The sequence below is a fragment of the Hylobates moloch genome, unplaced genomic scaffold, assembly GCF_009828535.3.
Source record: "Hylobates moloch isolate HMO894 unplaced genomic scaffold, HMol_V3 SCAFFOLD_5, whole genome shotgun sequence".
NCBI lineage: Eukaryota > Metazoa > Chordata > Mammalia > Primates > Hylobatidae > Hylobates > Hylobates moloch.
This window is the reverse complement of record NW_026652280.1, coordinates 119,211,494-119,235,167: the sequence shown is the minus strand read 5'-3', so window position 1 is coordinate 119,235,167 and position 23,674 is coordinate 119,211,494. Positions and strand designations below refer to the sequence as shown.

At 38.9% G+C, this 23,674-nt stretch overlaps 1 protein-coding gene across 2 annotated transcripts in view; it reads right to left on the bottom strand.

The window, feature by feature from the left end:
• The window catches only part of SLC25A24 (solute carrier family 25 member 24), a 69,834-nt gene that overhangs the window by 16,106 nt on the left and 30,054 nt on the right, over positions 1-23,674 (bottom strand). For both annotated transcript variants that reach the window (XM_032155199.2, XM_032155200.2), the window contains exons 4-6: positions 10,278-10,389; positions 8,127-8,285; positions 4,821-4,973 (exon numbers count right to left, since the gene is read on the bottom strand). In XM_032155199.2, coding sequence (XP_032011090.1) covers positions 4,821-4,973; positions 8,127-8,285; positions 10,278-10,389 — 424 coding nt within the window. The remainder of the gene's footprint in view (positions 1-4,820; positions 4,974-8,126; positions 8,286-10,277; positions 10,390-23,674) is intronic.

Sequence of the window (23,674 nt, the reverse complement as noted above, 5' to 3'; positions counted from 1 at the left end):
GCTTAAAAACCTTCCTGCACATTAACAGGAACTTTGAAAGTACCTTTTATACCTTGGACCCCCACAGCACCTATCAAAAGTACAGAGTAAACATTTAGTGACTGATGGAGGATAAATATTTAAAGGATAAGTGCTTGAGGCTCCTATTCCCCGAAACATACCATATACAAAGGGAAGACTTCAGGACAGAGCCAAAAAGTCAGGCACTGTGCCTGGCATGTAAAACTATGTCACCAAGCTTAATCCCCATCTTAGAGATGAGGTAACAGTCACAGAGACATTAAGTAACTTGCCAAGGCTACAGAACTGAACCTTCCTAAAGGAGACTTAACTGAGCCCTCAAAACCACCCTGAAATCCTTTTGTCTATCTCAGTTCTCTCCCATTTGTCAGACTAACCATTTCGATATTCTCCATTCTCCTCCAGCTTCCAACACCACTTCCTCCCTCATTCTCAGATCACATCCTTTCTCAGGAGCTCAAGGAAGAGTAGAGAGGCCACCAGGCAGAATATCTTGGCATTCTGCCCACCTCCTGCAAAATTATCCACAGCTACTCACATCCTTTTTCTTCCCAAGCAGGTATAAGAAGGGTTCTTCTTGTAATCAAAGGCTAATCCTTTTAACAGTCTCTGGATAGAACCTGTCTCCCTGAGCCCCTTTCCATCTCCCACTCCCTTTCCCTACACACAAACTCCCTTGGAACACCTACTGGGTTAATCAACCTCTCTTACCTATGTTTTCAACTTCTTTATTTGTATTGACATGCTTCCTTCAGCAACAGGCACATTAAAGTCAAACCAAAATCCTCCCTCCAGGCCAGGCACAGTGGCTCACTCCTGCAATCCCAGCACTTCGGGAGGCTGAGGCGGGAGGACCACTTGAGGTCAGGAGTTTGAAACCAGCCTGGCCAATACGGTGAAACCCCATCTCTACTAAAAATACAAAAATTAGCTGGGTGTTGTGGTGCACTCCTGTAATCATAACTACTCGGGAGGTTGAGGCAGAAGAATCACTTGAACCTAGGAGGCAGAGGTTGCAGTGAGCTGAGACTGCACCACTGCACTCCAGCCTGGGTGATAGAGCAGGACTTCATCTCAAAAACAAACAAACATACAAACAGAAAAAAACAAAAAAACAAAAAAACAAATCCTCCCTCCACCCAACATCCTTCTTATCACCCTCTCCCTCCTCTAGTTTCCTTCCCTTCACTGTCAAACTCCCTAAAAATGTGTCTCCACTGTCCAAGTTTCTTCACCTCCCATTCACTTTAAACTCATTTCAGCATGGTTTCTCATTTCATTACTTCACGGAAGCATTTATACTAAGCTTACCCACCTCTGGGTTGAGAAATCCTGAAAGATACTCTTATTATATTCACTACCCAGTAGCATTGACCCCCATGAAACCATTTTCTTCCACTGACTCCTATGCCATCCCTCTGGATTTTCTCCCATCCCTCGAGCTATTTCTTCTCAGTGTCCTTTGCAAGTTTCTTCTTTTACCTCTCCCTTTGGACTTACTCCGAGAATTCTTCTCATTTATAAGCTCTTCTTGAGTGATCCTGCCCATTCCAATGGCTCAACTCAGCAACAACCTCTCTATCAAAGATTTCTCTCTTAATTGCTAGCTGATATATCCAACTGCTTACTAGACAGCTCCCTGTACATGTCCCATACATCTCAAACTCAGCATGCACAAAATGGAACCTGATATTGTATTCTCTATGAATGCAGTCACTCAAGTTAGAAATTAGAATATCATTCTTGACTCCTCTCTTTCTCACCTCCATATCCAGTCAGTCAGTGAGTTCTGTTGATTCTATTTCCAAAATATTTCTTAGTTCATTCCCTTCTCCATTCCTTAAAGACATCACCTTATACTGGTGTTCGTCATTTCTTACCTGAATTATTTAAATATTCTCCCTGCCTCTAGTCTACCTCACTCTCCCTCAACAGTGTCTCCACTCTTTTTTCAGGTTGATATTCCTTAAATGTGAATGTACTCATTTCGCTTTCCTATATAAGATGCTACAATAGCTCCTACCGTATTCAGAATAAAATCCAGACTCCTATTACATTTGGCCCCTGTTTATCTGTCCAGCTCTCTTTCATTATTGTCTTTCCAGAAACACATTCCACCACTCTTGAGGCACAGTGAACCACTTTCAGTCTCTTCAGTGAGTGATGCCTTCTTGTGCCTACATTTCTGTCCACATGCTGCTCTTTCTGTTTCCAATCCTTATCTTCCCCTTTATTTATTATTATTATTTTTTGAGACAAGATCTCACTCTATCACCCAGGCTAGACTGCAATGGTGTGATCTCAGCTCACTGCAACCTCTGCCTCTCGAGCTCAAGTGATCCTCCCACCTCAGCCTCCTGAGTACAGGCACACACTCCCACACCCAACTAATTTTTATATTTTTTGTAGAAATGGGGTTTTGCCATGTTGCCCAGGCTGATCTTGAACTCCTGGGCTCAAGCAAACTACCTCCCAAAGTGCTGGGATTAGAGGCGTGAGCCACCACTCCCGACTCCCCTTCATCTTAATGGCTTGAGATTGAGGCAAGCTTGAGCTCAAATTCCAGTCTGGCAGTTCTGTCTTTTCATTCACTAAATAAGGGTTTCCTGGCACTGGGCAAGGTGCTAAGAATACAAGTAGCTACTGCCTAAGGAAGCTCACAGTTTCACAAAGCAGATAAGTACAGAGAAAGTCAGAATTCAGTGTGAAAGTGCTGTAACAAAAGGAAACTAGAACAGAAGGCTTTCCAGAGGAATTAACTCCTGAGTAAGTACTAAAGGACATTCCCCACCATATGACATATAGAAAGAGGAAGGGTGTCTGTGTGTGTTGCTGGAGCAGGGTCAGGAGACAGGGAGTAGCAGAAAGATGACCATGCATGGTGGCCATATTGAGTGGGTGGCACTCCTGGGACATGCAAGCAGAGATGCTGAAACACACAGTACACAGGTAGACCTACAGTGTTGAGATAAAGAGGAAGATGTTGGAGTGGAAGGCAGTCAGTACAGAGATGGCAGCTGAAACCACGAGAACAGTACTCCACATTACTACCCTGTCAATGATACACTGACACTACTACGGTAATGACAACCCACAGAGAACACATGTTTACCCCAAACTGATGATGTGTTTGACAGAGCCACATACCAGGTTGAAAAGATCTTTTACTTAGTTTCCTAAAGTACTAGCTATTCAAGGAACAAAACCTATCTGAATCTAAAAGTGACCTAGTTACATACTCTGGGATATTTGAGAATATATACAGCCTATTTACCCCGAAGTAATTTACAATCCACTGGGAAAACAATGGGTTTTCCCTCATCCAATGAAAAATGGGATATTCTGCAATTCAGCACTCGAGGGAGGCTGGACAGGGGAGGAACTGGTTTTGGTTGAGATGCTTGGGATATGCTTCTCACAGGAAGGTGGCTTTTAGAGAGCCCCGAGGGATGAATGGACCTTCAGCAGGAGGAGAGAAAACAGCACCATAGGTCCAGAGCCCATAAGAACACTACACCACACTGTGTAGACAGCTTTCTCTTGATGTCTAAGAAAGTTGGTGTGCAGAAATCACAATACTATAAAGAGGACTCAGGAAGGAACTTGGGTGGACAGAAGCAGAGGATGCCTGTTGGTGGTATCCAACGTAAGAATCTGACAAATGGCATAAAGTAAAATGTGCATATTTGCTTGCAATACCCACGGACTTTCAAAAATACCAAACTTCTTGCATACTGAAATAACTGCATTGAGTATTTGTTTATTTTAGGCTCTGGCTTTCCTATCATAAAATCCAAGTATGTAGTCAGAATAACCTAAGGGTATCTCAAACATTAGCCCTTAATAATCATCATTTGAATCTTCAAACCTTCACATAAGGAAAATAACCTTCCCAAGGATAGGTTCTCATTAAAATTCTGGAGACTAGATTTTCTTTAATTTTTTTTATTTTTATTTTTTGCTTCTCTATTTCCTAGGCAAAGAAAAGGATACCACTAGACTTCGTAATCTTCTCAGGAGTATTCTGTTGCTCAAGAACAAAGCATTCTCCAGAATAATCTAAAATCTACATTGAATAATACAAAAACTACGGGGGGGGAGTTGAATTTCAAGGCCCTTACAGTCCTTGATAAACAATGATGGAATAAATAATGGAAAAAGTAATCTGTGGCTGCTCAACTAGACAGTTCTGCTAATGACCATAAAGAGAACGCAAACTCTAAAACTTACCTCATATTTCCCCTTTACATTGAGTTAGGCTGAAGCAATAGCTCAAATAATCCAAGTTAACAAAAGTCGACAGAGAAGTGATTCAGAGGTAAATGCTTTTGTTCATTCATTGACTCATGCAACACTCGCTTGAAACTTATCACATGCCAAGCTCTGTCTAGGTGCTGGAATACATGGGGAAGAAGCCATGCCCCTGCCTTCATGGAGCTGTCACTCCAAATTCAGTTCAATTTTACAGCAATGTCAAATTACACAAAGGACTTCAACTTATAAGTTTCCCTTCCAGAGGTCAGACTGTGACACTTTCATAAAACTTATGTTAGTGTGCTGCTTCTGCTCAGAATTCAGAATGAATAAACTAAAATTCTACCCTTCCTTTAAGAATTTGGTCATGAGAAATCTCTGATTTTATTTAGTCTAATCTCCTATAAGTGATACTCCTTATGGAGTATATGTGAAAGATTATCATGTATTAAAACAAGAATCCCAAAAGCATTATACATTAACCTTTATTGAATCCATTTACTAACTCTTCCTTGTTAATAAATTCCACAGGTGATAACAATTACCTGTTCATATGCCCAGAACTTAACAGCTGTCTCAGGAGCAATTTTGATGACGTTTGTACCATTTCCCCTCCAAAGCGAGCGGATACCTCCTTCTTTTACCATCTGTCGAAAGCCACCAAATATGTTCATTTTGTCTGATTTTGAACCGTGAACCTAAAAATAAAAGCAAAATGATATAGAATGCTGGTGGCATATTACTATTACCTTTTCTAAAGCAACCATACAATCTTTTTCAATACTGTTTCTAACTGCAAGAAGATATATTTGAAAATAAAACATAGAAAGGTTGAAAAATATATATATAATGATGGGAGGGAATATTGCCATGATTTTAGAGGCCTGTCTCTGACTCTAAAACTAAGAATCATTGGTATCTTCAGTGTGAGAAAGCAGAGAGAGAAGACAAGAAGAATATTAAAGTTATGAACAACCTTCATAAGATAATATTAACTAAATTATGTATCTGGCAATGGAACACCCTTTGAAACATGAACAAGCTCAGTTAAAGAGAAATAAAAAAGTATATTGCAGATAATAATATTATATTATTACATTATATTATATATACTGCAGGTAATACTGTTTATATTCTTGAGGAGAGGGAATAATATGTTACTCCCTCTCCTCAAGAAGTAGTACAGAAATGAACTGTAAATGGGTCTGAAATGGTTTGGATATTGTGCATATCAGGGCTACCAACACTGGAATGCATACAGCCTGAAACCAAAAATAAAAATTGCACCCTCTTTGGCATATTTTGAGGCCTCTCTAGGCAATAAATTCATTACAACATGTACCCATCTTGTGAGTACTGATAAATTACTTGGCTTATACTACAGATGTGGTAGTCATTTAAAAATACTGTACCTTATGACCACCTACAGATAAAAACTGATTAAATCCAATACACCAAAAATAATTAAACAAATCAGCTATTCTTCTGATTGTTTCAGCTCACATAAAAGGGGTGACTACCACCACACACACACACACTCACAGAACGGGTTGAATTCTGAAGGCCAGCCATGTGGCCAGTATGAAAACGGGCCCCAGTAAGAACTCTGCACACCAAAGGCTTGGGTGAGCTTCCCTGGTTGGTCTGCAATATTCCATGCCTAGTGCCACACAATAGTGCCAGGAAAGTAAGACACGGAGACTCCACAGGGAGAGGACAACAGAAGCTCTGCCCTATGCGCTTCTTTACTTGACTGATTTTCATCCGCATCTTTTCCCTGTAATAAACCATAACCAGGGGTAATAAGCTTTCAGTGAGTTATGTGAGTCCTTCTAGAGAAGTATCAAACCTGAAGGTTGACTTTGGAAACTCCTCAAATTTGCAGAAACTAAATTCCAGAGAAATCCATTTTATTTTAAATAAATAAACTTCACAATAAAATAGGACAAAGGAAAAAATAAATGCTTATTCAAGTTCTCTAAAAGTCAAGTTACCACTATTCCTAAAGAAAAACACACACCAATCCCCTCTCCTTTTTCTTTAAAGCATTAGCTTTGCCCCTAAATAAATTTTGAGATTTCGGTACATTCTGAAGAAATGCTAGCTTAAAACACTGTCGGAAATCTTTTTGTACAGAAATCTATGGACAAATACAAAAAGTGTTGACCATAAGTATAACAAAGTTTTAAAAATATTTTGTAAACAACTACTATGTTCCAATAGGTTATTCCAGTGTACCAGACATTTTCACATAGCTGATATTGTTTGATTCTTAAGCCATTCTTGTTACATATTCTTATCCCCATCCCAGAATGAAGGAAAATGAGACCTCAGAGGTTTCATGCAGCATGAGAACCAGGAGCACTGGAGGCAAAGATACTCCATCCCTCCCTCTCGGTTGTTGTAAAGGAAAAGTTAATTCTCTGGGCCTCAGATTCCCCCCGGAAAAATGATAAAATACCTACTTCACTGGGCTGCTGCAAGGATTAACTGGGTTACCACAGTGAGCAAATACATATTAATTCTTTTCCGTTCCCTCTTTCCACTCTGGCCAGCCCAATGCTACACTGCTAGTAAATAGCAAAGTCAGTCTGTAAAGCCAGATCTTTTTCTGCTAACCTCAGCTTTAGAATATTTTTTGAGGGATCTAGAACTAGAAATACCATTTGACCCAGCCATCCCATTACTGGGTATAGACCCAAAGGACTATAAATCATGCTGCTATAAAGACACATGCACACCTATGTTTATTGCAGCACTAGTCACAATAGCAAAGACTTGGAACCAACCCAAATGTCCAACAACGATAGACTGGATTAAGAAAATGTGGCACATACACACCATGGAATACTATGCAGCCATAAAAAATGATGAGTTCATGTCCTTTGTAGGGACATGGATGAAACTGGAAATCATCATTCTCAGTAAACTATCACAAGGACAAAAAGCCAAACACTGCATGTTCTCACTCATAGGTGGGAATTGAACAATGAGAACACATGGACACAGGAAGGGGAACATCACACTCCAGGGACTGTTGTGAGGTGGGGGGAGGGGGAGGGACAGCATTAGGAGATATACCTAATGCTAAATGACGAGTTAACGGGTGCAGCACACCAACATGGCACATGTATACATATGTAACAAACCTGCACATTGTGCACATGTACCCTAAAACTTAAAGTATAATAATAATAAAATTAAATTAAATTAAATTAAAAAAGAAAAAACCTGAAACCTATCTAAATGAAATGTCATAGAATATTAAAATATTACTTAAATTACTAGAAAAATAACCACAAAACAACTGATGTCTCATCTTGGAGTTTTCACATTTTTCTTAAATCTTTTAGAGGGTATTTTCTAGTTCTCTGCTTAGTGTTGTTTTATATTACTGTTAAACACTTTACTTTCAAAATCAAATAAACTGAGATGCCATATAAAAATAAATAAATAAAAATAAAAAATAGAATATTTTTTAAATTGCTGCTCTAAGATTCTAGATTTCAAAAATACTTTACTTTTGATAAAGTATATAAAAAAGAAGGAAACTATAAATAAGGAGAATCCTACAACAATAGCTAGAGATATTTTTTAAATTAAACTTTTGAATAGTCATAGAATGCCAAAGATTAAAAGTTCATTACACACATATACTAACAATTTAAGGTTTGGTACACTGCCATACTTACATGGACTGAATTTAGAGTTAACAGCAACAAAATAGATTTATTTTTTAGGGTATAAAAGATTATTACTGAGAAATTTTAAAACTTCTTTTTCAAAGCAACACATTTCTCATTGTTTTAGAATATTTAGGGCAAGCCTGGACACAAGATAATAAAGCTCACCTGCATCATGATTTTCAGACGGTCCAAAGGGGCAGTGCTTGTTCGAGAGACAGCACCAGCAATGCCTCCTGCCAAAAGCTGCCTCCACCACTGTCCGGACTTTTTTTCATCTTCCGTGAATTCATCTGGAATAGTTAAGCTATCCCCTATGTCAATTCCCTGTTAAAATGAAAAAAAGATCCCCATGTGCCTTAGCTAAAAATAATCCCAGAAGACGTTTTGTTTTAGAGAAGAATCATATGTTATTTTACAGTTAATATGAACTTCATTCCCTAGAATTTATACTAAACCAATTTGAGCACATAGATTATAAGTCGTCTACTCACAACAAACAAAGTACAGTATCAGTTCACAAGAAATGAAAATAAACAGTAATTACAAATACACAAAACCAACAGTTACAACTTTCTTTCATCATAGATTCACAGTATGTTTTCTTCTCTTGGTCTAAGTTAGAATGAAAGGGCAGCATTTTATCACAGTCAATCTTTTTTATTGCAACCATTTTTCATAAGTGATGACATCTTTTAAGAAATTAGTTCATCAATTCTTAAACAATACTTCCTTTATCTCAAATTTATATCCACATCATACTTTATACCATGATATGTTTTAAATATGTAAATAAAAATTAAAACTGTATGTGAATACCCCAAACTCATTTCCTACTGTTTATAAAAATATCTTTATAAATCTGACTTGTCATTTAAAACACACAATAGATTCTATATAAAATTTAGCTAATGGAGAGGTGTTGTTTCAAATCATCACCCCTTCAACCTATTCTACATTACTATAGCTTGAGAGAAACAATTCTATAATAATATTTTTACAATTCTATTATCTAAATTGTTTTGGCAGAAAAATTTTTACAGGCAAGAGTGCAACGGGAAGGTGCTCTCCTATGGTAGTAACCCTCTCTTCCTTCATTTTACTATCAATAAAATGGAGATGCGATTGTAGTCTCAACTGTTATCAACTACCTTAAAAATACAGTAAGAATTATGTAAATAAAACATCACATAGTGTACAATTTATCTAGACAACTGAACTACTAGTATAATATTATTTTATACTCATAGCTGAGAAGGCACTAATCACCAACAATTTTATAATGCTTTATGTAAGCTTAGGCGTTGTTACTAGTGGCAATGTGAACTCCTGATTTCATTTAATGCATATTTAATTTAGTAAAATCTGAAGCATAGAAGACAAGCCCATAAAGAAAAAAAAAAAAAAAAAAAAGGCCAGGCACAGTGGCTCACGCCTGCGACCCCAACACTTTGGGAGGCCGAGGCGGGCGGATCACGAGGTCAGGAGATAAGAGACCATCCTGGCTCACACGGTGAAACCCCGTCTCTACTAAAAATACAAAAAAATTAGCTGGGCGCGGTGGTGGGCGCCTGTAGTCCTAGCTACTCGGGAGGCTGAGGCAGGAGAATGGCATGAATCTGGGAAGCAGAGCTTGCAGTGAGCTGAGATCGCACCATTGCACTCCAGCCTGGGCGACAGAGCGAGACTCCATCTCAAAAAAAAAAAAAAGCAAAACAAAAAAACTCCTTCAGAGAGTTCCCAAGGGTTTCAGGAGCAGATTGCATAATAATAGAACTTGGTTTACATCAGTATGCAGAATATTAATGAAACAATCAAAATTTGAGTTTTGTGGAAAACAAACTGGTATGAAATGCTACGCAGATGAAGCAAAAAAGATTCTGTAACCTTTAATGAATACTGTAAGTGCCTTATGCCAGAGATAAACCTAGGCAATCTGACCAAACGAGGACACAGATCCTTAGCAACTATGAGGTGCTGAGATTATGTGGACAATATAGTATCTATAAAAAGTAAAAACCTACAACTTTTACACTTCCCTATGGCAGAATACTTAAATGCCAATAAAAGCTAGACAGCTTATTCATCAAGGTGGTACTTCTTCCAAGTTTTCAGAATGGACATTTATGCAGTCTTCGGTTGTTGTTTTTTTTAATACTCTATAAATCTAAGCCTAATAGAATAAATAGAACTCTACAGGTTAAGGAGCTACTGGGACTCAGGTATCCTGGCCCATAAGTGTTACAGAGTGTTCTTGGGTGATAATTGTACCTATGGTTTATAGCTCCAAATAAGCATAAATACATAAAGTAGACTTACTGTAGAATGTTTCCAGAAACGGATAATTTCCTCAATGTCTGTAACAGGATTAAATAAGAAGTAGTCTCTCCATTCATTCCAGTCCACTGTCATTGTCCCATCAGCATCAATGCTGAAATTTTTAAAAAATGATCAAAGAACAAAACTAAATTGATAAATAAAACTAACATTATTGGTCACTTTACAGAATGACAGTTTCTTTTCTAACATAATATTCTTATTAAATCAAAAAACCCCATCCACAAGTATAGGTTGTTGGAAATGGCAGCAAGCATTTTATGGTCCTGTCAGATAGTTTTAATTATCTAGATAAAAATGGGCCCCAAAATTACAGCCAGCTCACTAAAGACTACTTTCAGCACTCTGTCAAACTCTGCCAATGAGCTACAAAACACAAAAACTGAAAGATAAAATATTAAAAGGTGGTAATGAATAGATTCATTATCCATTTTTTTATGCACTTAGTGGATCATGAAGATAATTCTTAATGTTCTATTGCAACATTTGAATGTACTTTTGAAATATACTCAAAACATGCTATCAATTTCCTCGAAGTTAGGAAAATTAACAGTGATTGTAAAAATCAAACTCTCAGTGACTGTGACTTTGAGTCTTAAGGAATCCTGGCACCTCATTTTCAATCTTAAAATTAACATATCATACTCTTAAATATTTATCATTAATATTTGGCTTGCTTTACAAGTTTCTTGGTAATTAATGCCATTTGTATCTGTTTTCTCCTAAGAGAAACTCTGAATGTGCCAGGATTTTGATTGTTTTATTCCCTTCCTTGGGCCACCTCTTACAACGGCTGGCACAAAGAAGGTGCTCATTTATTTATTGAATTAATGGATGCCTCTAAAAAAAGCTTTGGTGCATCCTACAAATTTTATCCTATAATTAGTATGAAAATTATGCAAAAGGATGGCAGTCAAATAAAATGCAATTTTCAGACATTCATTATGGTATTTTCTAGTGTCACTTTTTATTTTGACCTGCAAATAGGAAATTACACTTAAACTTTCACTTGTCCCAGCACAGAGGTATATCTGCATGAGAGTCCTAGTCACTACTTACGTTTATAATATTACTCTGGGTTGCAATATTTATAGCTTTATTTATATCACTATTTTCTATTTTAATGTAATTGTTTGTTGTCTGACCCCACCACCCAACCACTGAGTAAATATTTATTGAATAAATAAATGAATTACAAACTCCGTAGCTTAAAACCACAGAACATTTAATGTATTGACAAACTTCCTAGATAAGATAGTCTTGCTGTGGGTATAACTTGCATTTCCCTTCAGATTACTAACGATGTTGAGCATCTCTTACCATGCTCATTTGCAATTGCTGTTTCTTCCATGTGAGATATGCTGTTCATGTCTTTGCCCATTTTTCTAACATTTTGTGTATCTTTTTCTTATTTTTATATAGTTCTTCATATTGTTACATTCTAATCCTTCAAGTTATAAGTTGGCAAATACCTTCTCTTTGTCTTTCCACTCTATGCTGTCCAAGTACAGATGCTCTTGATTTTAATGCAGCTGAATTTAATCTTTTTAATGCAGCTGAATTCAATCTTTTCATTTCTGTGTATGGCCTTTTGTGTCTTCTTTTTAAAATAAATTCTTCCCTACACTGAGATAAAGATATTTCTTCCCCACCACCTCAAGCTGTTGAAGTTTAACTTTCACGTTTAGGTTGATGTTTGTGTACAGTAAGAGGCAGGTGTCCCAATCTCCTTTTTGTCTGCATGAGCATGAGCATCATCTATTGCACACACTCTCCTTTTCCCAAAGTTTTGCAAAGCTACTTCTTTCATGTGACAAATCCAAAATATGGATGAGTCTGTTTCTGGGCTCTCTATTATGTTCCACTTGTTAACTTGTCTGTTTCTGTAGAAACAGCACTGACTTGGTTATGGCTTAATAACAACCCTTGGTATATGATAGGGCAGGCCCCTGGCTCCTTACAGTTCTTCAGGAATGTCCTGGATATTCTTAGGCCTTTGCTCTTTGATATAAAATTTGAGACTCAGCTTGACAAGTTCCTCAAAAAAACCAGGTGGGTTTTTTTAATAGCATTGAATCTCTATCACCAATTTGGAGAGAAGGTACATCTTTTCCATACTGAGTCTTCTTTAATGTCTTCTTATAAATTTTGTTAAGTTGCTCTTATAAATGCATTGATTGTGGTATATTTTTTAATATGGCTGATTCAGTTTGCTAATATTTTCTTTAAATTTTTACATATAAGTCATAGGTATCTTGGCCTCTAATTTCCCTGTTTCATATACTGTCTGCTTTTGGTGTTACAATGATCTCCTAGAAAGGATAGGATAGTGTACTTCTACACTCTGGAAATGTTTGTACATCTGTTCTTTAATCATTTGCAAGAACCATCTGGGGCTAACGTTTTATGAGAAAATTTTAAATTACTGACTCGATCTCTTCAATTGCTTAGGTACTATCAGCTGTTTCTTCTTGATTCAGTCCCAGTAAGTTATATTTTTCTGGAAATTCATCTACTTTGTCTGTTTTCAAATTTATTGGCATTAATAATTCATAATATTTTATTAGTTTTTTGAAAGTTCTTATGTGTCTATTTGTAATTGAATATGATTTATTTACATCTCATTTCTCTTTTTTCTTCATCAATCTTTCCAGAGGCTTGTCTTTTCCAACAAACAGCTTCCAGCTTTGTTGATCCTGTTACTGCATCTTTGCTATATATTCTTTATTATCTCCTTCCTCCTACCCTCTTCGAGATTATTCCAGTTTCTCTCCCCTGACTTAGCACATTAATTTTCAGACTTAATTCTTTTCTAATAAAAGCTTTCAGACTATAAAATTCGTACAAGTGCCATCTTAGAAATATTCCATAAGTTTTAATGTTTTCAAGTCAATGTGTCCTTGAATTTCCACTTACGATTTCCTTTGACCCATAAGTTGAGAAGTGTATATCACATTTTAAAATATTGGCATTTTTATAATGTATGTCTGTAATTAACTTCTACTTTAACGCATAGTGGTCAGAGAAAGTAGTTCTTGTGATACCAGTTCTTTGAAATGTGTTGAACCTGGCTTTATGGCCTTCTATGAAATCAATTTTTATACATGTTCCATACACACCTAAGAAAAAATATTTTTTCTAATTTTTTGATGCAAGGTCCTATTACATGCCCATTAAATCAAGTTTACGTATTTAAAACTTTTTGTCTTCACTAAAGCTTTTCTCTGCTTGACCTATCAAATACAGGAAGAATTCTGTTAAAATCTCTCACCACTATGATGGATTTGCCAATTAATCCCCAGAATTTTATCAACCAGTTTAAAAATTGTATATCCTCATACTGAATTTTAAAATGTGGTGACACTCTATTTTTATTGATGTTTTTACTATATAATCTATTATTAATATATTGTTAATAATATTAACTGTTGATATTAACTTAGCTATCCCATAGCTGATATTAACATAGCTACCCCAGCTTTTTTTCAGTTAGTAAGACTTTATTTTGCTTGTTCTTTCATCTGACAATCTCTTCCTTCTGACAAAATTTACATTAATTTTTATTAATTGAAGACTAAACTGAGAAAGTCCTAACTGATCAGAAGGTGATTATCTTCTAACTTACTCGTCACCCACCTCAAACCCCCCAGGGAAACAGGATAAGAACTTTATTTAGCCTGCCCCTTTTGAGAATAGGGATGAAGGGAAATCATGCCCCAACATTACTGCAGGGCATATTTTAGTGGAGTTTTACTGTACTTGAATTTATTTCTCACATCTTACCTATTGCTTTCTAATTATCTCATTCTTTCTATGTTTTTCCCTCTCCTCTCTCCTCTTCATTGGATTGCTTCAATCTTATGTTTATGTATTTATTTTCTTATTCATTTCTTTCCTCCCTGATTTGGAAGTTATACACTCAACTACTATAGTTTCAATGGTTTACCTTGAAATTTTGCCACATACATATAACAAAGTCTAAAGTTAATGTTTGACCCCACCATCCTAAATAAGGTAAGAATTTTATAACAGTTTAATACAAATCATCCCCTTCCCTCTTAACTTACATACTATTATTGTCTAGCATTGTAGTTGTCCTTTTTCTTAGAACCCACAAATGGGTCATTATTACCATATTCATGGCTGTTTCCAACAGACTGCTGAAATAATCCATAGACCACTAGCTAAGAGGTGGCCCACTATGGTCTAGAGAGTACCAAGAAACACTGTGTCACCCATTCCCCATATATACTGCTTCCAGGGCTGTATATGTCCTTTCTCCTACCTACCTTCCACTCACCCTTTTCAGTAGCATAATTCTACTCATTCTTTAACATATTCTTCAATATTTTCTGAGAGTCCATTATTGCAATGTGGTGGACACAGAACTGTTAACCAGATACACACGGTCTGTGCCCTCAGTGGGAACAACAGGCACGGCACTAAACAAAAGCAAGCAATACCCAATATTCATTGAGCATTTGCCAGGCATTGCTCTAAGTATTTCACATGTTAACTCATTTAATCCTTAAAACAAGCCCATGTATTTACTGTACTCTCCATTTTACAGACAAAGAGAGGCTAAGAATTTTATTATAGTCACAAGACTAGTAAGTAGAGTAGAATTAAGAGTTTCAACCCAGGCATTCTAACTCCAAACTGTACTCCTAACCACTGAACTATATAAATAAGTCAATGATTACAAACCATAAGCACCATGAAGCAGAGAAACAAGTTGCATAGTCAAAGAATAACTGGAGTGAAGGGTTCCAAGGTTCTGAATAATTGTGGAGAAAGAAACGTAAAGATATGAAAACGAAAGTAAACGGGGGAAATGAGATGGAGATGAAAGCCTAAAAGAAAAATGAGAGCACAAGATAATTATGATATATGTGAAACACATGTTTCAGAGGGAATGCCTGCTTCAGCTACTTCATATGGATAGCTTCTACTGAACAGGTGTAAGTAGGAAGCTATATTTCAACCCAGTGACTCCTCTCTTACACCCTGATGACCCAGTCACAGCTGTTTCAATCAGCACTGTGTTAGTCTGTTTTGTGTTGTTTTAAACGAACACCTGAGACTCCGTAATTTATAAAGAAAAGAGGCTTATTTGGCTCACAGTTCTACAGACTGTACAAGCATGGCACCAACATCTGCTCAGTTTCTGGTGAAACCTCAGGAAGCTTTTACTCATGGCTGAAGAAAAAAGGTGAGCAAGTGTGTCAGATGGTGAGAGAAGGACAAGAGAAATGAGATGCCAGGCTCTTATAAACAACCAGCTCTCATGAACTAATAGAGTTCACTTATCACCAAGCCATTAATGAAGGATCCACTATTGTGACCCAATTAGTCCCTACTTCCAACACTGGAGGTCACATTTCAACATGAGATTTGGAGGGGACAAATATCCAAGCCATATTAAGCACCATTCAGATGTTTTTCCCATGAATTCAGGTTTGGGACACAAAAAGACGTGAAATGGAAGAAAACAAGCTGACATTTGGCGTGACATGAGTAACACTAATGGCTAAGCACTTGAGGGAAGGTCCATGATGGTTACATAACTACAGGAAACTCTAGTCACATTCTGCATTTAAAAATTGTTTTGAACATTTTTACTAAAGAAGTATAAACACTAGTAATAATAATATCCCAAAAGTACAAAAAAAGTCACTAGCCATGAAAGAAATATAAATCAAAGCAACAATGAGATATCACTTCATACCAATTATATATTAGTCAGGGTTATCTAGAGAAGCAGAACCAATGGATGGTTAAAATCAAAAGAAATCAAAAGACAGTTCAGATATGGTGGCTCACGCCTGTAATCCCAGCACTTTGGTAGGGCAAGGTGGGTGGATTGCTTGAGCCCAGAATTTCGATACCAGCCTAGATGATATGGTTTGGCTGTGTCCCTACCAAATCTCATCTTGAATTGTAGTTCCCATAATTTCCATGTGTCATGGGAGAGAGCTGGTGGGAGGTAATTGAATTATGCGGGGTGGTTAACCACATGCTGCTGTTCTTGTAATAGTGAGTGAGTTCTCACGAGATATGATGGTTTTATAGGGGCTTTTCCCTCTTTGCTTAGCACTTCTTCTTCCTGCCACCATATGAAGGACATGTTTGCTTCCCTTTCTGCTATGACTGTAAGTTATCTGAGGCCTCCCCAGCCATGCGAAACTGTGAGTCAATTAAACCTCTTTCCATTATAATTTACCCATTCTCAGGCAGTTCTTTATAGCAGTGTGAAAATGGACTAATACAGTAAATTGGTACCAGGAGTGGGGTGCTGCTATAAGGATACCCAAAAATGTGGAAGTGACTTTGGAACTGGGTAACTGGCAGAGGTTGGAACAGTTAGGAAGGTTCAGAAGAAGAGTGGGAAAGTTTGGAACTTCTTAGAGATTTGGAGGGCTCAGAAGACAGAAAGATGTGGGAAAGTTTGTAACTTCCCAGAGACTTGTTGAATTGCTTTGACCAAAATGCTGATAGTAATATGGGCAATGAAGTCCAGGCTGAGATGATCTCAGATGGAGATGAGGAACTTGTTGGGAACTGGAGCAAAGGTGACTCTTGTTATGCTTTAGCAAAGAGACTGGTGGCTTTTTGCCCCTGCCCTAGAGATCTGTGGAACTTTGAACCTAAGAGAGATGATTTGGGGTATCAGGCAGAAGAAATTTCCAAGTGGAAAAGCATTCAACAGGAAGCAGAGGATAAAAGTTTGGCAAATTTGCACCTTGATGATGTGACAGAAAAGAAAAATCTATTTTCTGAGGAAAAAATTCAAACCAGCTGCAGAAATCTGCATAAGTAACAAGGAGTGAAATGTTAATCACTAAGACAATGGGAAAAATGCCTCCAGGGCACTTCAGAGGTCTTCAGGGAAGGCCCTCCCATCATAGGCCCAGAGGCCCAGGAGGAAAAAATGTTTTTTTTTTCCTCTGGGCCAGGCCCAGAGCCTTGCTGCTTTGTGCAATCTCAGGACTTGGTGCCCTGCATCCCAGCCATGGCTAAAAGGGGCCAAGGTACAGCTAAGGCCATGGCTTCAGAAGGTGCAAGCCCCAAGCCTTGTCAGCTTCCACAAGGTGTTGAGTCTGCGGGTACACAGAAGCCAAGAATCAAGGTTTGAGATCCTCTGCCTAGATTTCAGAGGATGTATGGAAATGCCTGGATGTCCAGACAGAAGTTTGCTGCAGGGGTGGAGCCCTCAAGGAGAACCTCTGCTAGGGCAGAGCGGAAGGGAAATATGGGGTTAGAGCCTTCACCCAGAGTCCCCACTGGAGCACTGCCTAGTGGAGCTGTGAAAAGAGGGCCACCATCCTCCAGAACCCAAAATAGTAGATCCACCGACTGCTTGCACCATGCACCTGGAAAAGCCAAAGACATTCAACGCCAGCCTGTGAAGAGAGCCAGAAGGGGGTCTGTACCCTGCAAAGCCACAGGAGTGGAGATGCTCAAGGCCATGGGAGCCCACTACTTGCATTAGCATGAGCTGGATGTGTGACATGGAGTCAAATGAGATCATTTTGGAGCTTTAAGATTTGACTACTCCACTAGATTTCAGACTTACTTGGCGCCTGTAGCCCCTCCATTTTGGCCAATTTCTCCCATTTCGAACAAGTGTATTTAATCAATGCCTGTACCCTCACTGTATCTAGGAAGTATAATAACTACCTTGCTTTTGATTTTACAGGCTCATAGGCAGAAGGGACTTGCCTTGTCTCTGATGAGACCTTGGACTTTTAGGTTAATGCTGGAATGAGTTAAGATGCTGGGGGACTGTTGGGAAGGCATGATTGTGTTTTGTAATGTGAGAACATGAGATTTCAGAGGGACCAGGGGCAAAATAACATGGTATGGCTGTGTCCTCACCCAAATCTCATCTTGAATTATAGTTCCAATAATCCCCACATGTCATGGGAGGGACCCAGTGGGAGGTAATTGAATCATGGAGGAGGTTACCCTCATTTTGATGTTCTTGTAATAGTAAGTTCTCATGAGATCTGATTATTTTATAAGGGTTTTTTTCCCTCTTTGCTAGGCACTGCTCTTCCTGCCATCATGTGAAGAAAGACGTGTTTGCTTCCCCTTCCACCATGATTGTAAGTTTCCTGAGGGCTCCCTAGCCAAGCAAAAGCGTGAGTCAATTAAACCTCTTTCCTTTATAAATTATCCAGTCTCAGGCAGTTCTTTATAGCAGCATGAGAATGGACTACTACACTAGGCAACATGGCAAAACCTCATCTCTACAAAAAATAAAAAATTAGCCAGGCACTGTGGTACATGCCTGTGGTCCCAGGTACTCAGGAGGTGAGAGGATCAATTGAGCCAGGGAAGTTGAGGCTGCAATGAGCCATGATTGTGCCACTGCACTCCAGATGTGATGACGGAGCAAGACCCTGTCTCAAAAAAAATAAAAATAAAAAAATCAAAAGACAGACAGTAATGAGTATTGATATGGCTGGGGAGAAACTGAAACCTTCATTCATTGCTGCTGGGATTATAAAATGGTGCAGCCACTTTAGAAACAATTTGGAAGTTCTTCAAAATATTAAAGATATTTAATTAAATATTAATGAATCTCTAGACAAGCTGACTGTTGAAGGGCATTCTCAGACAAAGTCAGTCTGCAAAGACTGAAATAAGTGCCTACTTCTTCAAATGTACAGACATAACCACATGGCCACAATCATGGACAACAGTCAGGAACAAATGACATCACTAAAGAAACGGTACCGGGATGGAGCCAAGATGGCAGAATAGGAACAGCTCCAGTCTACAGCTCCCAGCATGAGCGACATAGGAGATGGGTGATTTCTGTATTTCCATTTGAGGTACCGGGTTCATCTCACTAGGGAGTGCCAAACAGTGGGTGCAGGACAGTCAAAGCACAGGCTGTGCACGAGCCAAAGCAGGGCGAGGCATTGCCTCACTCAGGAAGCGCAAGGGGTCAGGGAGTTCCCTTTCCTAGTCAAAGAAAGGGGTAACAGACGGCACCTGGAAAATCGGGTCAGTCCCACCCTAATACTGCGCTTTTCCAATGGGCTTGGAAAACGGCACACCAGGAGATTGTGTCCCGCACCTGGCTTGGAGGGTCCTATGCCCACGGAGTCTCACTGATTGCTAGCACAGCAGTCTGAGATCAAACTGCAAGGTGGCAGCAAGGCTGGGGGAGGGGTGCCCACCATTGCCCAGGCTTGCTTAGGTAAACAAAGCAGCCAGGAAGCTCGAACTGGGTGGAGCCCACCACAGCTCAAGGAGGCCTGCCTGCCTCTGTAGGCTCCACCTCTGGAGGCAGGGCACAGACAAACAAAAAGTCAGCAGGAACTTCTGCAGACTTAAATGTCCCTGTCTGACAGCTTTGAGAGAGTAGTGGTTCTCCCAGCACGCAGCTGGAGATCTGAGAATGGGCAGACTGCCTCCTAAAGTGGGTCCCTGACCCCCGAGCAGCCTAACTGGGAGGCACCCCCCAGTAGGGACAGACTGACACCTCACTCGGCCAGGTACTCCTCTGAGACAAAACTTCCAGAGGAACTATCAGACAGCTGAATTTGCGGTCTCACGAAAATCTGCTGTGCAGCAGCCACTGCTGCTGACACCCAGCCAAACAGGGTCTGGAGTGGACCTCTAGCAAACTCCAACAGACCTGCAGCTGAAGGTCCTGTCTGGTAGAAGGAAAACTAACAAACAGAAAGGACATCTACACCAAAAACCCATCTGTACATCACCATCATCAAAGTCCAAAAGTAGATAAAACCACAAAGATGGGGAAAAAACAGAGCAGAAAAACTGGAAACTCTAAAAAGCAGAGCACCTCTCCTCCTCCAAAGGAATGCAGTTCCTCACCAGCAACAGAACAAAGCTGGACGGAGAATGACTTTGACGAGTTGAGAGAAGAAGGCTTCAGACGATCAAACTACTCCGAGCTACGGGAGGAAATTCAAAACAATGGCAAAGAAGTTAAAAACTTAAAAAAAAAAAAAATAGACGAATGGATAACTAGAATACTCAATGCAGAGAAGGGCTTAAAGGAGCTGATGGAGCTGAAAGCCAAGCATCGAGAACTACGCAAAGATTGCAGAAGCCTTGGTAGCCGATGCGATCAACTGAAAGAAAGGGTATCAGTGATGGAAGATGAAATGAATGAAATGAAGAGAGAAGGGAAGTTTAGAGAAAAAAGAATAAAAAGAAACAAACAAAGCCTCCAAGAAATATAGGACTATGTGAAAAGACCAAACCTATGTCTGATTGGTGTACCTGAAAGTGACAGGGAGAATGGAACCAAGTTGGAAAACACTCTGCAAGATATTTTCCAGGAGAACTTCCCCAATCTAGCATGACAGGCCAACATTCAGATTCAGGAAATACAGAGAACGCCACAAAGATACTCCTCAAGAAGAGGAACTCCAAGACACATAATTGTCAGATTCACCAAAGTTGAAATGAAGGAAAAAATGTTAAGGGCAGCCAGAGAGAAAGGTCGGGTTACCCACAAAGGGAAGCCCATCAGACTAACAGCTGATCTCTCAGCAGAAACTCTACAAGCCAGAAGAGAGTGGGGGCCGATATTCAACATTCTTAAAGAAAAGAATTTTCAACCCAGAATTTCCTATCCCGCCAAACTAAGCTTCATAAGTGAAGGAGAAATAAAATACTTTACAGACAAGCAAACGCTGAGTGATTTTGTCACCACCAGGCCTGCCCTAAAAGAGCTCCTGAAGGAAGCACTAAACATGGAAAGGAACAACCGGTACCAGCCACTGCAAAAACATGCCAAATTGTAAAGACCATCGAGGCTAGGAAGAAACTATAGCAACTAACGAGCAAAATAACCAACTAACATCATAATGACAGGATCAGATTCACACATAACAATATTAACTTTAAATGTAAATGGGCTAAATGCTCCAATTAAAAGACACAGACTGGCAAACTGGATAAGGAGTCAGGACCCATCAGTGTGCTGTATTCAGGAAACCCATCTCACATGCAGAGACACACACAGACTCAAAATAAAGGGATGGAGGAAGATCTGTCAAGCAAATGGAAACAAAAAAAGGCAGGGGTTGCAATCCTAGTCTCTGATAAAACAGACTTTAAACCAACAAAGATCAAAAGAGACAAAGAAGGCCATTACATAATGGTAAAGGGATCGATTCAACAAGAAGAGCTAACTATCCTAAATATATATGCACCGAATACAGGAGCACTCAGATTCATAAAGCAAGTCCTGAGTGACCTACAAAGGGACTTAAACTCCCACACAATAATAATGGGAGATTTTAACACCCCACTGTCAACATTAGACAGATCAACGAGACAGAAAGTTAACAAGGATATCCAGGATTTGAACTCAGCTCTGCACAAAGTGGACCTAATAGACATCTACAGAACTCTCCACCCCAAATCAACAGAATATACATTTTTTTCAGCACCACACCACACCTATTCCAAAATTGACCACATAGTTGGAAGTAAAGCTCTCCTCAGCAAATGTAAAAGAACAGAAATTATAACAAACTGTCTCTCAGACCACAGTGCAATCAAACTAGAACTCAGGATTAAGAAACTCACTCAAAACCGCTCAACTACATGGAAACTGAACAACCTGCTCCTGAATGACTACTGGGTACATAATGAAATGAAGGCAGAAATAAAGATGTTCTTTGAAACCAACGAGAACAAAGACACAACATACCAGAATCTCTGGGACACATTCAAAGCAGTGTGTAGAGGGAAATTTATAGCACTAAATGCCCACAAGAGAAAGCAGGAAAGATCCAAAATTGACACCCTAACATCACAATTAAAAGAACTAGAAAAGCAAGAGCAAACACATTCAAAAGCTAGCAGAAGGCTAGAAATAACTAAAATCAGAGCAGAACTGAAGGAAATAGAGACACAAAAAACCCTTCAAAAAATTAATGAATCCAGGAGCTGGTTTTTTGAAAAGATCAACAAAATTGATAGACCGCTAGCAAGACTAATAAAGAAGAAAAGAGAGAAGAATCAAATAGATGCAATAAAAAATGAAAAAGGGGATATCACCACCGATCCCACAGAAATACAATCTACCATCAGAGAATACTACAAACACCTCTACACAAATAAACTAGAAAATCTAGAAGAGATGGATAAATTCCTCGACAAATACACTCTCCCAAGACTAAACCAGGAAGAAGTTGAATCTCTAAATAGACCAATAACAGGTTCTGAAATTGTGGCAATAATCAATAGCTTACCAACAAAAAGAGTCCAGGACCTGAGAGATTCACAGCCAAATTCTACCAGAGGTACAAGGAGGAACTGGTACCATTCCTTCTGAAACTATTCCAATTGATAGAAAAAGAGGGAATCCTCCCTAACACATTTTATGAGGCCAGCATCATCCTGATACCAAAGCCTGGCAGAGATACAACCAAAAAAGAGAATTTCAGACCAATATCCTTGATGAACATTGATGCAAAAATCCTCAATAAAATACTGGCAAACCAAATCCAGCAGCACATCAAAAAGCTTATCCACCATGATCAAGTGGGCTTCATCCCTGGGATGCAAGGCTGGTTCAACATATGCAAATCAATAGATGTAATCCAGCATATAAACAGAACCAAAGACAAAAACCACATGATTATCTCAATAGATGCAGAAAAGGCCTTTGACAAAATTCAACAACGCTTCATGCTAAAAACTCTCAATAAATTAGGTATTGATGGGATGCATCTCAAAATAATAAGAGCTATCTATGACAAACCCACAGCTAATATCATATTGAATGGAGAAAACTGGAAGCATTCCCTTTGAAAACTGGCACAAGACAGGGATGCCCTCTCTCACCACTCCTATTCAACATGGTGCTGGAAGTTCTGGCCAGGGCTATCAGGCAGGAGAAGGAAATAAAGGGTATTCAATTAGGAAAAGAGGAAGTCAAATTGTCCCTGTTTGCAGATGACATGATTGTATATCTAGAAAACCCCATCGTCTCAGCCCAAAATCTCCTTAAGCTGATTAGCAACTTCAGCAAAGTCTCAGGATACAAAATCAATGTACAAAAATCACAAGCATTCTTGTACACCAATCACAGACAAACAGAGAGCCAAATCATGAGTGAACTCCCATTCACAATTGCTTTAAAGAGAATAAAATACCTAGGAATCCAACTTACAAGGGATGTGAAGGACCTCTTCAAGGTGAACGACAAACCACTGCTCAATGAAATAAAAGAGGATACAAACAAATGGAAGAACATTCCATGCTCATGGGTTGGAAGAATCAATATCGTGAAAATGGCCATACTGCCCAAGGTAATTTATAGATTCAATGCCATCCCCATCAAGCTACCAATGACTTTCTTCACAGAATTGGAAAAAACT